At 38.8% G+C, this 17,425-nt stretch overlaps 2 protein-coding genes across 7 annotated transcripts in view; one reads left to right on the forward strand and one right to left on the reverse strand.

The window, feature by feature from the left end:
- LTN1 (listerin E3 ubiquitin protein ligase 1) overlaps nt 1-4,004 on the forward strand; it is a 117,991-nt gene extending 113,987 nt beyond the window's left edge. For all 3 annotated transcript variants that reach the window (XM_007493136.3, XM_056825978.1, XM_007493137.3), the window contains 5 exons: nt 143-314; nt 1,146-1,366; nt 2,634-2,828; nt 3,000-3,167; nt 3,642-4,004. In XM_007493136.3, the coding sequence (XP_007493198.1) occupies nt 143-314; nt 1,146-1,366; nt 2,634-2,828; nt 3,000-3,167; nt 3,642-3,704 (819 nt within the window). In that variant the 3' untranslated portion in view covers nt 3,705-4,004. The remainder of the gene's footprint in view (nt 1-142; nt 315-1,145; nt 1,367-2,633; nt 2,829-2,999; nt 3,168-3,641) is intronic.
- Nucleotides 3,930-16,919, reverse strand: N6AMT1 (N-6 adenine-specific DNA methyltransferase 1). Of its 4 annotated transcripts, XR_466901.3 has the most exons (7): nt 16,676-16,915; nt 13,198-13,284; nt 12,599-12,689; nt 11,270-11,353; nt 9,931-10,072; nt 8,034-8,252; nt 3,930-7,557 (listed from the first exon to the last, which is right to left on the reverse strand). XR_466901.3 is itself a non-coding variant. In XM_001373421.5 (6 exons), exons 1-6 carry the CDS (start codon nt 16,822-16,824, stop codon nt 8,146-8,148), a joined length of 660 nt encoding a protein of 219 aa, XP_001373458.3. In that variant the 5' UTR covers nt 16,825-16,905; the 3' UTR covers nt 3,930-8,145. The 4 variants fall into 4 exon arrangements, 2 of the variants coding, with proteins under 2 accessions (XP_001373458.3, XP_007493208.2); XR_008918278.1 differs by lacking the exon at nt 11,270-11,353 and having other exon boundaries at nt 16,676-16,905; XM_001373421.5 differs by having other exon boundaries at nt 3,930-8,252; nt 16,676-16,905.
- Nucleotides 16,920-17,425: the final 506 nt, after the last annotated feature.

A 17,425-nucleotide genomic window follows, 5' to 3' on the forward strand; every position in this document is an offset into this window, starting at 1 on the left:
GCAGACAGTCTTTTAGCGCCCTTTGTGTGCCCAAACATTCTTGATCCCTCCATCCCACTGTTATCATACCCTGCTTGGTCTATTTTTGTTCCGGATTGTCGTGTATTCCAAAATTACTAAAGAATGATTTTGTCTCCGCCAGCTTCGAGCCCTTTATTCGTTGTATCTTAGAAGAACAAAGAGTTTGAATAAGCTGCTCTACCATCTGTTCAGGCTAATGCCACAAGTACCCACCTATGTAGGGCCAGCTGTTGAGCACCCAAATAAGGAGATGAAAACGTTCTTCACAGAAGAGCTCCATCTGCACGTTAGAGGTCAGTAAAATATCTCGTTTTTGTTCTCTGTTCTTTCACGAAGCTCCAGAGTTGAGGTGAAAGTGGGCATTCTTGCAGGAAAAGACCGTACAGTTTAGTCTCAAGCACGAGAGAAATCCTAACCGCTGACAGCACACGGACAGTTAGCGTGTTCCAGAACGTCTCGTGCACGGAGCTTGGGTTGGGATGGTCATTGAAGGTGGCCACTTCCAGACGGAGCCCATGAAAGCCCCGACCCTCTGCCCGGTGCGCAGCCCATGAGCTGCTGTCGCCCGAGGTAGCACCGCACGATGAGCCTGGGGCCGGGGCGTCAGGGGCCTGAGCTGGGGAGAGGAGCAGCCTCCTTTGCCCGACCGACCGTAGGCTACTGCGTTGGCCGTGGGAGGGATTGAGGAGCAACGATAGGTTTTCTCAGCTACACGGAGTGTCCATCATGTGCAGAAGGACACTAAGAAGCACTCGGCATAATCCCCGCAGAAGCTTATGGAGGGGCGGGGAGGAGAGGTAACGGGATTCACTTCTGGGGGGGCTTTTGTTTCATTTGTCGTCCCACAGATGTCCTTTTAGAAACGATTCTGACTTAACTGATAGTTTTTACCTTTTTCCATTAAAAAAAAGAAACTTTCTAAGTTTGGTACAAAGTCGAGCCATATTTACAATATGGGATCTATGAGAAGAAATTGAGACTGTCTTATTGAAACGCTATTAATGCTTGTTATGCCTCATTTCGGTCTTTTAATTACAACTACTGAAAATTATTCTTCTTTCAATGAAAATGAATGTTTTCTCGATGTATAATGTAGATAAATAACTGAGACTTTCCTCCCGCAGAGACAGCAACCCTTTCATCACAGATTCCCCACTTGGCTTGTTCTGTCTATCAAATCACACTAAAAGATTTGCCAGCCATGGTTAGACTTTGGTGGAATAGCTGTGAGAAGCGTGTTTTCAATGTGGTAGATAAATTTACAAGCAAGTACGTGAGCAATATGCTTTCTTTTCAAGAAATATCTTCTGTGCAAACAAGTACACAGCTATTTAATGGCATGACGGTTAGTATGATCTTTTAACTCCTAAAAGTTTTGTAGATATTTGCTATATCTCCCATCTCTAGTTTTAAAACTAGCTTTGGTATATGAAAATCATTAAATTGAATTAAATGTCAATGTCTCTCTTATTTTTAAAATGAAAGGATTATATTCATGAGTTTATAATTCTATGTACATTTAAATATAATGGAAAAGAGGAAAAGGAAAAGTATCCTATTCATATTAAAAATTGAGTATATGTGCAAGGCATTATTTTATCCTATTTATCTGTGATTTACACCTGGACATGACTAATTCCATAATTGCACTTATTCATAATTTCTTCTTCTCTCAAGGCCTGGCTTATCCTAATCTCTTTAAGCTGAAAATAGCCTCTTCCTTTCCAAATATCTGATATGATATTGTCTGGCTGTCTCCTTGTCCTGTAACAGATAATAATGAGGGGGGATATTTGATGGTTACTTGATGACTAACAGATCAGGCAGTTATCTTCTCCTCCCTCCATACCGCCTTCCTCCCGTTTCCGCCCTCTTCAGCCTCCCTCCCCCTCGTCGTCTTCTTCCTCCTCTATCAGGGTGAGTTGGTCGTGTCTCATGAAAATCTTTCCCTTCTATCCTAAGGAAGGGTTTAGTTGGGGAAGGCAGGACAGGTGGAGAATGGGGGGCCGAGGGATGAGGATTCCCTACGCTACCGGTTGGAGGACGTTGAGACAGAGTTCAAACGGAGAGGAATGACTGCGAGGTCCAGAGAGATGATCCGAGGCCAACAGAGAAACGAGCTCCTCGTTCCCTGGTACACGACCACCAGCAGAACCACCAGGTCCGTGGTTCAGCCAGTCGGCTTCTGCCTTCAGCGGTTTCCCGGCAACATTCCCCGCCGGCCACTGCTGCTTCCTCTTGGGCTTCCCAGTTCCTCTCCGCAGTCCTCGATGGCCTACATGGACCCTCCCGTTAGGCTTGTAAGATCCTTGAAAGCAAGAACTGTGGTTTTTGTCAGTGTATCCCAGTGCTTGGCACGGTGCCTTGTGTATGGCATCCCAGGACACCAACCACATACTGCTAGAGTACAGAACGCATAGGAAGGTTTTTTCAGAGCCTATCTTGACATTTTAGTGTCGTCAAAAGAACTTCATAGATATAAATGACGAGGAATTGCAATGCGGTGATTTATTTAGACTTCTCATGTGGACCGACTTCTCTTAAGTACAGATCTTTGCTCAGAGCACTCTTATGGGAATTTGGTTTGCATTCTGCTATTCGTTTTCTTCCAGGTAAAAGCTCGCTCTACCACACGAGAAGTCATCGCTACTTACTCAGTGGACGACATATTCATCGAACTTATTATTCAGCTCCCTTTGAACTACCCTCTGGGCTCGATAACCGTGGAAAGTGGGAAAAGAGTTGGAGTGGCCGTTCAGCAGTGGCGAAACTGGATGCTGCAGTTAAGCACGTACCTCACTCATCAGGTGAGTTCAGCTGCCATGCTGAGCTTTCCAAATTCATTCAAGCTGCTTTTGGATGGAAGAAATCCATCCCACTTCCCGAAGATAAGGTGCCATTTCTTAGTCTTCATTTGAAAAGTAACACCAGTGTGCTACGGCATGCGCACTGATCTTGTCCTTTTTTCTTCTTGATAGAATGGAAGCATTATGGAAGGGTTAGCCTTGTGGAAAAATAACGTGGACAAACGTTTCGAAGGTGTCGAAGACTGCATGATTTGTTTCTCAGTCATTCATGGTTTCAACTATTCTCTTCCCAAGAAAGCTTGCAGAACATGCAAGAAAAAATTCCATTCAGCCTGTTTGGTAAGACTAGAAAAAATATTATTACTGATGTTACTGGTGCAAAAGATGTTACATTTAAAACACAAAACCAAAAATTTATCAGTTACCTCAAATGTTTTAAATTTAATTATGTAAAGTCATATATAGTTTTATTAGACTGTTAAAGTATCAAACTTTATAGCTATTTTCTTGACTTTTTATTTTCCCACTTTCAAGTGGCTAGTCCGAAAGAATCAGCAAGGAAAAGGTATAAAATGTTTTGTTGTATTTTGGTTGTATGCTTCTGAAGAGGCCGACATGAAAAAAAAGGCTTTGTTGTCTTTTTTCACATAGTAGGAAGTTTTATATTAGAGATGAAAGTGATAGGCTTACATATTTATAATCTGTGATATATGATGCAGCCTGTGAAGTAATGTAAAAGAAATTTCTTTTAAAAGCAACGTTAGTATTTACTGTCTCTTGAAGATTAATTTTTAAAATATTTATCTTTTGCAGTACAAATGGTTTACATCTAGCAACAAATCTACCTGTCCACTGTGCCGGGAAACATTTTTCTGAGAGAGACTATTTCATTCAGAAACTACTGAAGTTAAACCAGGTTGCTCTATCATTCTCATCAAACATTTTAAATGCTGAAGAAGCCATTTTCATACGATTATTTCTGAATAGGATCAACCAGAAAATTCCATTGTTTATACGATGATCCTAGAATCAGGTTTACTTGCCTTTATATTGTTTTGTAAAGCATTTGGAAGCTTTTCCTTGGCAAAAAATATTGGCAAATTTACAATGTAAAAACTCAAGTTTATTTTAATGTGCATATTAAAAAATAAATATGAAAATAACAAAACAACAGAATTGATGTGTACACTGGAACATTATTCAATTGTAGCATGCTGACAAACATATATATATATGGGGCATATCAAATAAGGCATTTGATAAAGAGTCAGAGATTATCACAAAACAAACAATGGTTCTGGTTATGTTACTATATTTTTGGGTGGTGAGGTGGCAAGTAGAGTACTTACTGGGCCTGGAGTCAGGCAGGGCTCAAATCTGGCTTCAGATACTTACTACCTGTGCCAGCCTGAGCAAAGCACTTAACCCCGTTTGCCTTAGTCTCCTCAATCTGTAAAATGTGCTAGAAATGGCAATCCACTCTAATTATCTTTGACAAGAAAACCCCTAAATGGGTTCACAGAGTCAGACAACCGAAATAACTGAACAAAAAATATAATTTAAAATTTAAAAACAGGCAAGTATTTAAGACTTCTTTAGTTTTCATTTTTAAATAAAAGTATGCTCTGAATTTTTAAATTATGTTTTTCTAAATTAATAATCTAAATTTGTGATATTGGTCTTTTTGCTGATAGAGGGGAAGAATTTAATAGATAAGAGATTTTTCAGTTAAAATAAGTAGTAAGCTTTCAGAGGCTTTGACATACTGAGAAAGCGACATCTTTCAACTAAATGAATACAGCCTTTCAAAATCTCATTTCTTTTGTATTTAAAGAACTTAATTGATTTTTAAAAGCTTTTAGAAATCCAACATAAAAAAGAAGAGAAAAATTAGCTGGTGCTATAATGTGTCCTTTTTATTGTCAGTATTTTTAAACTACCAAAAACTGGTATCAAGGTATTAAAAAATAATTTTAAATGAGGAAAAGGGGCTATATTTTTATGTTAATCTTATACAAGGTTTTTATAAATTTGCCGACTTGTAAGTAGCATGTTAGTTAAAAATTAAAAACAAAAATCAAAATCAAAATATATGAGATTATCTTCAGGCATTTGTGAAATAATAGCATGTATTATGACTTAAATCAATCTCACTTATGTCACAATTAAGTTCAATGTCATAGGTACTAAAAACATAGGATTATAGCACTTCTACTTTCAGAGCTTTTTGGTTGTCTGAAATTAAATATTGAATTCTCCCACAATTTTCACTGCTTTTGAGTTTGACCTCAGGAATCAAAGGAATTTTTAAAAATAACTTTCTGGGATTCACTTTTCTTGCATTAATAAGAAATTGATAAAGATTTTGTTCACAACTTTACTAGTATGGGCATTACTGCACTTGAATTGTGGTCCTCGATGATCTCATTTGTGGGATAAATGGGATATTTATTTTTTCACATCTATAACTGGTACAACAGTTTATTTTTAGACCAATGTTTGATAGTGTATCCTCTTACTCTGAATAGATAAAAAAGTATTTTTCTAGTCAAGACTGACATTTCTATAATTGTGTAAATAAAAGTCTTTAAACAAATAACCTAAAATTCCACCAATAAACAGAAGAACATTTAAATCTCATGGTACTTAAAAAGGCTGTTAATAAAGTCCAAAGAACCTTGGTTAGTGTGGGAACAAACCACATTCCTGTAAGTGGATATTAAGTCACCTGGTCATATCACATGATAGAATACTTTATTCCAATGGCATGAAATGCCATCAATCCTATGCTTCCACCTTAGAAGGGACAGGCCTCTTGCAAAAAATTTTTTAAATTTGATTTTAGTATTTTTCCTAAGTAGTTGATTTTTCTCTCCTTCATGAATAGATAATAATTTGTAAACAAACAAACAAAAAACCTCTAAGTCCATCACATTTCGAAGATATCTGATGTAACAGAATCCCAAGTGAGCTAGTTAAAATCCTAAAAACTGATTCTGTTAAAGTGCTGTATTCAACATACCAGCAAATTTGGAAAACTAAATAGTGGAGATCCGTTTACATCCCATTGCTAAAGGACCAATGTCAAATAATGTCAGATGACCAAATAATACATTCACTTCATATGCTAGCAAAGTTGTGATTAAGATTCTTCAAACGAGGCATCAGCAATATGTGAACTGAGAATTACTAGAAAAGCGAGTTGGTTTTCAAAGAGATGAAGGAAGTAGAGGCCAAAATTTGCTAGATTATAGGAAAAGCTTTACAGGTGAAAAAAATCATCTTCTCCTTCATGGACTACAGTACAACAAAATGAGGCAAGTTCTCAAAGAGATGGGAGTCCCAGATGATCTCTCCTGAGGAACCTACATGCAGATCAAGAAGCAATCGCTAGAACCAAACATAGAACTCAAATTGGTTTAAGATGGGGCAAGGAGTATGACAAAGCAGTATGATGCCTCGTGCCAAATGCCAGGCTGGATGACTCAAAAGCTGGAATTCAGGCTCCAGGGAGAAATAGCAGCAATCCCAGAGATGCAGTGATACCACTCTGATGCAAAAAGTGAAGAATTAGGAAGGTTCTTGCTGAGGAAAACTGACTTGAAGCTTAAACATCAAAAAAACAAGAAATAGCCATTTGGTCCCGTCACTTCCTGGCAAATAGAGGGTGTAGAGATGGAAGCAGTGTCAGATTTTATATTCTGCAGACGGTGACTTGCAGCCATAAATTAACAGATGCTTCTTGGAAGTAATGGTAGTAAATCTGAACTGTGTAGATGTAGTCAAAGGTAGGGTTTTTTCAGTAGCAGTGCACAGCAGCTCGGGGGGAATGGAGTTGAGTTTGTCAGATTCTCTAGGACCCCATTTCAGGTATTCTTGGTAAGGATACAGGAATGGTTTGCCAGTTCATTTTACAGGTGAAGAAACTTGAGGCAAACAGGGCCAAGTGACCTGCCCAGAGTCACACAACGAGAAGTGTCTGAGGTCCGATTTTAGCTCAGTTCTTGACTTCAAGCTGGAATCATCCGCTACGCCACTTAGGTATTCAGGGAGGACGAGCACCTCTGCTGTGAGGGCTGCTCATCTACCTTTGCTGTCTCCCATTCATCCAGTGGCTCTCAGCTGTGTCTCAGCAGACAGACTCAACCAGGTTGAGGGTACCTGACAGGTCTCAAAGTCATCAGTGGTTTAGGGGAATGTCGACCCCAAGCGTGTGAAGACTTTCCCCGGTGGAATAACAAGAGAGGAGAACAAGGAGAAGCACAATTATTCCGAAGGCCACGAAGGAGTGGGCAGCCCCTAGAGCTTGACCAAACATCCAAGAGGCCAAGCTCCTCCCCTGCATCCCAGGCCATCAGCAGGCCTCACTTCACTTTTGTCTTGCCACTGGCCTCGAATGACTGGGAGAGAGTGAGGCTGATGACTTCGTGCGACTGTGCCCTCCACGATAGCACGGATCCTTTCCGGGAACACAAAGGATGGATAAAAGCAGCGCTGTGTGAGTTGGACTGTAAGGAAAGCTGAGGGTCCCAGAATCCCCATTTTGGAATTGTGGTGCTGGAGAAGCCTTCTGAGAGCCCCTTGGATAACGAGGAGATCAGATCGGTCAGTACGTAAAGAAATGAAGACTGTTCACTGGAAGGCCAAATACGGAAGCTGAAGCTTCAACATTCTGGCCGCATAATGGAAGACGACTCCCTGGAAAAGATCTTCATGTCGGTCTGAAAGACTGAAAACAAAAGTCAAAGGGAATGGCAGAGGGTAAGAGAGATTGTGTCGAAGCGACAACCATAAGCCTGAACAGACAGGAGGAGAGAGTGGAGGATACAAAGGGCCAGATATAACTGAAGAACAAAACAAACCCTTCTCTTGTTACTCGTGACAGAGACATTTTCTGTGGCACATATTTTTATTCATGTTTGTGAACCCTGTTTAAAACCTCTGTCTGACTCAGCTTAAAGCCCAGAGAGGTTTCTCTTGAAAAGCCAGAGTATATGTTAAAAGGCATTGATTTCACTTAAATAATTTAACCTAAATTGTTAAAAAGCCCCGCGTCGAGACGCGACCTTGCTCTCGTAATAGCTTTGTCTTTAAGGCATACTAGTGACAATACAGTAGGGCCCACATCTGAGGGGGCTACATTCCAAGAACTCCCTCTGATGGCTGAAACAGCCACAACCACCACAACCCGCCCAAAATCTACACCTGAAAATGGAAACAGAAGAGGCTGCTGCCCAGATGCTTCTGAAGGGCCGCCTATGGTAACGGAAACCTCAGAAAGTGAAAGCACAGGTAGGAGGGTCCCATCCTCCATCTATTAGCACTTGTTGAACTTGAGAACCAAAAGGGTTTCTCCTCCTGCTTGTCTGGAAAGTACGGTTATGCCGTGTAAACCATATTTCTTCATTGTTTCCATAATTTCATCTGAAATAAAAATGAAATATAAATTCATATTAGCTCATTTGTTAAAATTTACTTGTGATGTTTGCTAAAAAAGTATAGCAAAACTGCAGTCTATTCACACAAATATAGTACCCAGGCCCATTTTGTATTTGTTTTTATTTCATGAATTGCTGTGTTCAAATATTTGGATCATTTAAGTGGCCACCTAACTGCTGATTTAACTTCTCTATATGAGCTGGGATGCTCCTGGAAAAACAACAGCTCTGACCGGCCAATATGGCAGCAAAGGAAAGTAATGCATGCTGGAGGGGGTGTGGCAAAGTCAGGACATTCATGCATTGCTGGTGGAGTTGTGAACTGATCCAACCATTCTGGAGGGCAATTTGGAACTATGCCCAAAGGGCAATAAAAGACTGTCTGCCCTTTGATCCAGCCATAGCACTGCTGGGTTTATACCCCAAAGAGATAATAAGGAAAAAGACTTGTACAAGAATATTCACAGCTGCGCTCTTTGTGGTGGCCAAAAACTGGAAAATGAGGGGATGCCCTTCAATTGGGAAATGGCTGAACACATTGCAGTGTATGTTGGTGACGGAATACTATTGTGCTCAAAGGAACAATGAACTGGAGGGATTCCATGTGAACTGGAACAACCTCCAGGAAGTGATGCAGAGCGAGAGGAGCAGAATCAGGAGAACATTGTATACAGAGACTGATACACTGTGGTACAATCGAATACAATAGACTTCTCCATTAGTGGCGATGCAGTGATCCTGAACAACTTGGAGGAATCTACAAGAAAAACCACTATCCACATTCAGAGGAAAAACTGTGGGAGTAGAAACACAGAAGAAAAACAACTGCTTGACTACATGGGTTGATGGGGATATGATTGGGGATGTAGACCCTAAATGATAACCCTAGTGCAATTATCAATAATATGGAAATAGATCTTACTATCACTATTTCTTGGCCAATATCAAATAAAAATTTTTTTTATAACCCCTCACCTTCCATCTTGGAGTCAGTACTGTGTATTGGCTCCAAGGCAGAAGAGTGGTAAGGGCTAGGCAATGGGGGTTAAGTGACTTGCCCAGGGTCACACAACTGGGGAGTGTCTGAGGCCAGATTTGAACCCAGGACCTCCCATCTCTAGACCTGACTCTCAATCCACTGAGCCACTCAGCTGCCCCCCAATATCAGATTATTCTGACAATTATTCCTTTGTAATATACTTTGAAATTTTGTATTGCTAGGCTGTCTTTTTTCACATATTCTTTCATTGATTCCCTTGATATTCCTGACCTACAGTCATTATTAATACAGATTATAATTAGGGTCTTCATTTTCAAGGTAGAAATAAAAAGAACTAGATATCAACAGTAACTGAACATTCGCAAAAAAAGACTATAATAAAACTAGTCAGGGTGATTAGAGGTGGGAAATTCACTGAACTGAGGAAGAAGTTATAAATATTTTTATGTCTAAATAGCAGCACACATTTAAGAAACTCGGGCCAAATGCATTTTGTTTTTAAATGATCAAAACAATCTAATAACCCACTAAGCAGTGTGCATTAAGAACCTACTATATCCTGTCCTTCTCCAGTATTAATATCCCATTATCTTATAATTTGAAATCTTATACTATGGTGTTATCATTTCAGAAAAGTAAATCATTGAAAGATAAATTTTATTACCTGGGTTGTTTTCTTTAATGGCAACTAAATAGAAAAATCCTTCTCGTGATAGTAGGTCTGCAGCCAAAGGGAAGAATCTGTCCATGACTTCTCGGCCATTTCTGCCACCAGCCCAAGCTGCCTCTATTCCATGACTTCCTACCTGGGTTACCAATGAAAAAGAATCTTCTTTTTACTGAAATAAGATCACATCTGGAATTTTGAACTGTTGAAATTCTTAATCAAACTTAGATTTTCATTGTTAATCATTTGTTTGGAAACATAAATTAACTTCTATAAAGATTTGTCCTGTTTTTATAGTATTTGGAAAAGTTAAAAAGTAAAGGAAGTTTAAGTGCTAGAGATTACATTAGCTTCTTTGTTTTATAGAAACAAAAGAGTTGGGGCACCTAGATGGCTCAGTGGATAGAGAGCCAGACCTAGAGACAGGAGGTCCTGTGTTCAAATCTGGCCTGACACCCCTTTGCTGGGTGATCCTGGGTAAGTCACTTATCCCCAATAACCTAGCCTTTATAGTTCTTCTGCCTCAGAACTGATACTCGGTATCAATTCAAAAAGAGAAAGAAAGAGTTTAAAAAAAGTTTTATGGCTCTTTTTTTTTTTTGGCATAATGATATACATTTTATTTAAAGATTGATTGATGGAGGGCAACTAAGTGGCTTTCTGGATTGAAGGCCAGACCTAAAGACATGAAGTCTTTGGTTCAAATCTAGACTCAGGCACTTCCTAATTGTGACCCTACCAAGTCACTTAACCCCCATTGCCTAGCCCTTACCACTCTTCTCTCTTGGAACTGTAAGAGAGAGGAATATGCAAAAGAAGGAAATCTGATCCAGTGAAGCAAGAAGCAGCCCAAGTGGAGGAGGGGCAGAAAGGAAGAGACCCAAGATTCCAGGGTGAGAACAGAGGCTGGGTAGAACTCCAAACTGCTACTTCAACTCCTACTCTTTCAGCTGAGAGCCTGACAAGAGGATCTTGGAGGCTGGAGATCTCTTTCTGGACACAACTGCTTCCTAGTGATCCCTGGAAGTCTTTTGCTCATCTCAAACATTGTAGATTGGGCTTTGGAGGAAGCCATCTATTGAGGAAATCCTTTCCAAGGATTTTCTCCACTCTCCCTCTGCCCAATCCGTCCTGAACTCCATCAATTAACCAGATAAGGAATGCTCCCCCATCAATGAATGGTTTTATAATTAATATTCAATTACTAATTGATAATAACTATAGTTACATATAATTATATAATATATTATAAATAATTAATAATTAAATTCATTCAATACTAGTCAATATGTAACCTACAGATGATGGTAAGTTTAAATTTTCATACATCTCTTACCTCTTCAGAAGGCGTTACCACATAAGGTGGATTAAATACCAGAAGATCGACTTTGCTGAATAACCTTGGTAGCAATCCTTTGGCCTGGATACAAATCAAAATTGTGAACTGGATTTTGTGTTTAAATATCATTACCCTTGACAATGCCACTTCTATTCTTACAGAAGAAACGTGTTTAGTGTACTGTAATGCGTGGCAGGCTCAGGGGCTGAACCAACTTAAAATTGCACATATTCTCAACTCACATGAATTGACTCAAAATACAGATTTTTTTTTTTTGAGCACAGAAATTGGGTCATCAAAATAAGCATAATGTTTGGGTATGTTACAACTCTTCAATACCCCAGATTGTGCACTTTGGGAATATTTTTATAAAATGAAATAAAGAGAAGAGTATGCAGATTATAGCAAATGCTCTGCCAGTCCCTTTATATACAACTTTTAAAGGCTTATTACCCTAAATGTTCATTTTCTGTTCCCAAATCTTACAAAGAACATATAAAAAGTTGGAAACAAAAATAGCTGCATTTCATAAATACTTAAAATAGTATAATTTTCTGATTAAAAAACTAAAACGCCTTTTTTGAGTCACTAAATATAATTCAATTAGATGTAGGTAATGCAACAGAAGAAATTCAGGAGAAAGAGAATTTACGTTTGTCGAATTAAATCTTTGCTATCCCTCTTTCTATTATTAATTTTTTTTCCTAAATCAAAGTAATGCTTCATTAATAATGGCTGCCTTTTGCATTTCACTTAACTGTTATATTTAACTGTCACCTTCTGACTCAGAAATTAAGGAATAGCATACCTCAAAGACTTCAACTGTGACAAATTCTAAAAGTATTCTAAATTCTAATTCCATTGTTAAATGTAAAGCTTAAGTATTCATTAGATGATTAAAAAATACATGCTTATTCATAAAGACTTAAATCTATTTACCTGGAGACCTTAAAAAGATTCATAGCACAGATACCATAAAATATTTTCTGTACAGTAGTTAGGAATGTGAAGATATTACATTTTAGGAAGTCCTTAAAGGATGAACCATCAACTGTTTAAAAACTTCATCTGGGGCAGCTGGGTGGCTCAGTGGATGGGGAGCCAGGCCTAGAGATGGGAGGTCCTAGGTTCAAATCTGACCTCAGACACTTCCCAGCTGTGTGACCCCTGGGCAAGTCACTTCACCCCCATTGCGTAGCCCTTACTACTCTTCTGCCTTGGAGCCAATACACAATATTGATTATAAGGTGGAAGATAATGGTTTAAAAAATAGTTGGGGAGAATTTTTTATTTTATATTATTAGTGGGAAAGGATTACTATCTCACCAAATCTGTAATTATTGGTTGAATATGAACTTTGTTACACAGTGCTGTCTCCAAAGTACAGTCAGCCGCTTTGGGGTTGATATCAGTACACCTATAAAAAAACAATAAAAACAACAAAATAACACTTTCAGAAACAAGTAATACTTTGCAAATTAATGGGGCAAATTTATAATAGATAGAAATAAAGACATGTTTAATTTTTTGTAAGTAAAGAAATCTAAAAAAAGTATACTGCTATAATAATCAGGAAAAAGATGCACATTTGTGGGTCCTAACAACTGGTGTCAATATAAAATTGTTTAGAACTGTGGAATGTTAGAGCAGACTCTATTTGTCATTTGGAAAAAAATTTTAAAAAACTAGAGGTAAATAACTTAGACCCATATTAGTATTGCATGTATCGTTTGAATTGCCAAAAAAAGCTGTACTATTCAATCTTGTGTCCTTGAGTTGTTTAATTCTTGCATTTAAAAATCAAACATGTGTACCTTGCAAAATATTTTATTCTAGTAACTTAATTACTTTCAAGTAATTATCCAAGAATTCAAATTAATTATTCTTAATACACTATTTGGTATAACGGGTACAATTATACTTACATATACAAAGCCTGAGGGCCAATAATTGAAGCCAGGAATGCAGACACAACGCCAGATCCTGATCCTATTTCAAGGCATATCTCTACTCTAAATCAAAAATGCTGTATTTAGTAAAATTAAATCAAGTTGGACTCCACCCAATGTAACCCACTAGTTTGAGCATATATTTTTCCTGTTCCATCATTGCCCCCGCAGAAAATTAACATTATGTCCAGATTAGGAAAAGAGGAAATAGGATCCTTAAATAATCAATTGAAAAAAAGCTACAAATGAACTCCTTAAGAAAAAATCCCAGGGCCAGAAGGATTCACAAGAGACTTCTATCAAACATTTAAAGCACAATTAATCGCAATATTACATAAACTATTTGGGAAAATAGGCAGAGAAGGAATCCTACCAAATTCTTTTAACGGAACAAATATGGTGCTGTTACTTCAACCAGGAAGAACAAAAACAGAGAAAGAAAATTGTAGGCCAATTTCATTAATGAATTAAGATACTAGCAAGGCAACGACAGCAATATATCACAAGGATCATTCACTCTTACCAAGTGAGATTTATACCAGAAATGAAGGACTAGTTTAATGTTAGGAAAACTATCACTGTAACTGACCATAGCAATAACCAAACTGACAGAAACCACATGGTTATTTCAATAGATCCAGGAAAAGCCTTTGATAAAATGCAACACCCACCCCTCTTAAAAACACTAGAAAGCATAGGAATAAATGGGCCATTCCTTAAAATGATGAGTATGTACCTAAAACTTTGAGCAAGTATCAACTGGAATGGGAATCAGAAGCCTTCCCAATAAGATCAGGAGGGAAGCAAGGATGCCCATTATCACCCCTATTTGTAACACTCTATTAGAAATACTGACTTTGGCAATAAATGGAAAGAACTAAAATAGGCAATGAGGAAACTAAGCTATCACTCTTTGCAGATGATATGATAATCCTAGTATCCTCAGAGAATCCTAGAATCAACTAAAAAACTAGCTGAAATAATAACCCTAGTAAAGTTGCTGGATACAAAATAAATGCACATCAATCATCAGCATTTCTATATATTACCAACAAGTCCAGCAGCAAGAGTTAGAAAGAGAAATTTCACTTAAAATCACCCTTAACAGTATAAAATAATTGAGAATCTATTTGTCAAGGCAAACACAGGAGATATATGAACACAATTACAAAATACTTTTCATTCAAAGTCAGATCTAAACATATTGGGGAAATATTAATTAATTGCTCATGGGTAGGCCAAGCTAATATAATAAAAATGACAACTATGCCTAAATTAATTTATTTATTCAATGCCATACCAATCAAACTACCAAATAATTATTTTATAGAACTAGAAAACATCATAACAAAATTCATCTGGAAGAACAAAAGATCAAGAATATCAAGGAAACTAATGGAAAAAAAAGCGAAAGAAAGAGGTCTAGCAGTACCAGATCTCAAACTATGCTCTAAAGCCACAATCATCAAAACAATCTGGTACTGGCTAAGAAATAGAATGGTAGATGAGTGGAACAGATTTTATATGTATAATATATACAGGGATAAATGACCTTAGCACCCTGGTGTTTGCTACATCCACAGATCCTATAGGGCTTTTGGAATAAGAACTCACTATTTAACAAAAACCGTTGGAAAAATTGGAAAAGAAGTATGGCAGAAGCCCAGTATAGACCTAGATAAGGTAAAAATGGATATATGATATAGATATAAAGAAAGATATCCTAACTAAATTAGGGGAATACAGAATAGTTTACCTGGAAGAGCTTGGAAGAAGGGAAGAAGAGATAGACACTAGTATAAGATATAAAATAGAATAATAATAAAAAATAGAAAATAAAATAAAATAAGAAAATATTATAAGATATAAAATGAATGATTTTTGATTCAAAAGGTTTTGTACAAAACAAAACATTCTCCAAATTGACAGTCAAAGGACATGCACAAACAATTTCCAGATTTAGAAATCAAAGCCATCAATAATCATATGAAAAAATGTTCTACATCTCTCTGGATTAGAGAAATGCGAATTAAAACAACACTGACCAATATGGCATATGTAAAACAACACAGCATATGTATGTATATAAATGTATGTACATATTTATGTATATAAAATAGCATATGTAAAACAACATCGGCCAATATGGCAGTAAGGGAAAGTGATAAATGGAGAGGATGTGGCAAAATTGGGCCAATAATGCATTTTTGGTTGAGTTGTGAACTGATCAAACCATTCTGGAGGGCAGTTTGGAACTTCGTCCAAAGGGCTATAAAACTGCATTCCCTTTGATTCATTAATACCACAACTGGGTCTGTAGCCAAAGAGATTTAAAAAAGGGGGAGGAAAGGACCTATTTTTACAAAAATATTTATAGCTGTTTTTTTTTTTGTAATGGCAAAAATTTGGAACATGAGGGGATGTCCATCAATTGGGGAATGGCTGAACAAATTGTAGTACATATTAGTGATGGAATACTATTGCACTATAAGAAATGATAAGCAAGAGGCAGCTGGGTGGCTCAGTGGATGGAGAGCCAGGCCCAGAGATGGGAGGTCCTGGGTTCAAATCTGAACTCAGACACTTCCTAGCTGTGTGACCCTGGGCAAGTCACTTAACCCCCATTGTCTCTCTAAAAAGGCATGGGTTAAAAAAAATGATAATCAAGATGATTTCAGAAGAAGCTGGAAAGATCTGCAGGAACTGGTGCTGAGCAGAAGGAACAAAGAGAACGGGAGAACCTTGTACGCAGTAAAACAATATTGGACGGTGATTATCTGTGAAAACTTGGCTACTCAGCAATGCGAGGATCGGGGACGATCCTGAAATACTAATGATGGGGAACGCTGTGCAGCTCCAGAGAAAGAACTGTCGGAGTCGTCTGCCACATCCGGGTATTTCTGGTTTTATTTGGGGCTTCGAGGACCAACAGGGAAGTGTGTTTTGCACGACAATAAAAAGGAGGATTTTAAACGTCCACTCTAAGCTATATGAAAATCCTTGTTACCGTTTTATTTTTAATTCGGAAATCTCAAAGTTGTAGAATCGTACTGTGTATGCAAATAAATCCTGCCTTACTGAGTGGGGAAATCATTTCCATTGGAGCCGTCTAGATAATTAAGGTCATGTCAGTAAAATAGTATTCAAGAACTGTGTGTTTATTCCCTGAAAAGAATAGAAATATTTGCCAAGTGTAACTTCCCTAGTCTTTTAAATGACTTCTATGACGTACTGTATCAGAAAGGGATTCCCTACGCAGAGTGCGGTATAAGGAAAAGACTCTGGTGAAAGAGTAGCCCCCTCCCCTCCCCCTCCCTGGCACCCTCGCCCCTCCTCTAGTCCTCTCTGACACCGCCCTCTCTCCGCCCCACCTCCAGCGTCCTTTACGTCCGCCCCGCCTCTGGCTTCTCTTCCCTTTCCCTCTCGTTCACCCGCCTTGCTCCAGTCCTCTCACCCCATGAGCTCGGCGGCCGCTGCCTCCAGTGCATCCAACAACAAGAACGTGTCTTCGGCCGGTTCGTAAACCTCCCGGAAAGCACCCTGCCCCACGTGCCGGTGCAATGGAGTAGGAAAACGTGGCGGGGTACGACACCTCCCCGCCATCTCTGCGGCGCAGTTCGGGGCCTACGTAGCTGGGCGTAGTCTCAATCTCGAGTTTGTCAGTCCTCGTGGCGCTCCCGTCTTCCGGGAGCATGCGCAAAGCCGCCCCTGAGCCTTGGCTTCCGGGTTGTCTTTTCCCGGCTGTCCAATAAGATAAGGTTTTATTCAGGCGTCTCCTTCCTAAACTTTGAGCCTCTTTATCCCAACCGCCCCCCTCCGAGAGGAATCCCCATTCCCTAAACGTGGTCACTTAATCCGTAAATAGCTTTTAGAAACGTGCATTTATTACCGCGCTTTAGTTGGTATAAAACAAACGTCCCTTTGTCCCAAAAGTACAAACCGGGGTCAGAGGGGAGTGGCCCGAAGCTTAGAGAGACTATATGGCGAAGAGTTAACTCCTTCCTCAGTGCTTGAAGTCCTTTTCTCCAATTTGTGGGAGAAAAGCTTTGAGCGTTAGGCCCGGTGCAGTTTGTTTTTTGATGCTGGCACCAGGAATTTGTATTTTAATCAGATGTGGCCTTGGCTTCTCGGGCACATATGGCCATTAGCTAACGTTAAGACGAAAGCAGACAGAGAAAGAGAAGCTCAAGGCCCTACCGAGTAT

The sequence above is a fragment of the Monodelphis domestica genome, chromosome 4, assembly GCF_027887165.1.
Source record: "Monodelphis domestica isolate mMonDom1 chromosome 4, mMonDom1.pri, whole genome shotgun sequence".
Classification (NCBI taxonomy): Eukaryota; Metazoa; Chordata; class Mammalia; order Didelphimorphia; family Didelphidae; genus Monodelphis; species Monodelphis domestica.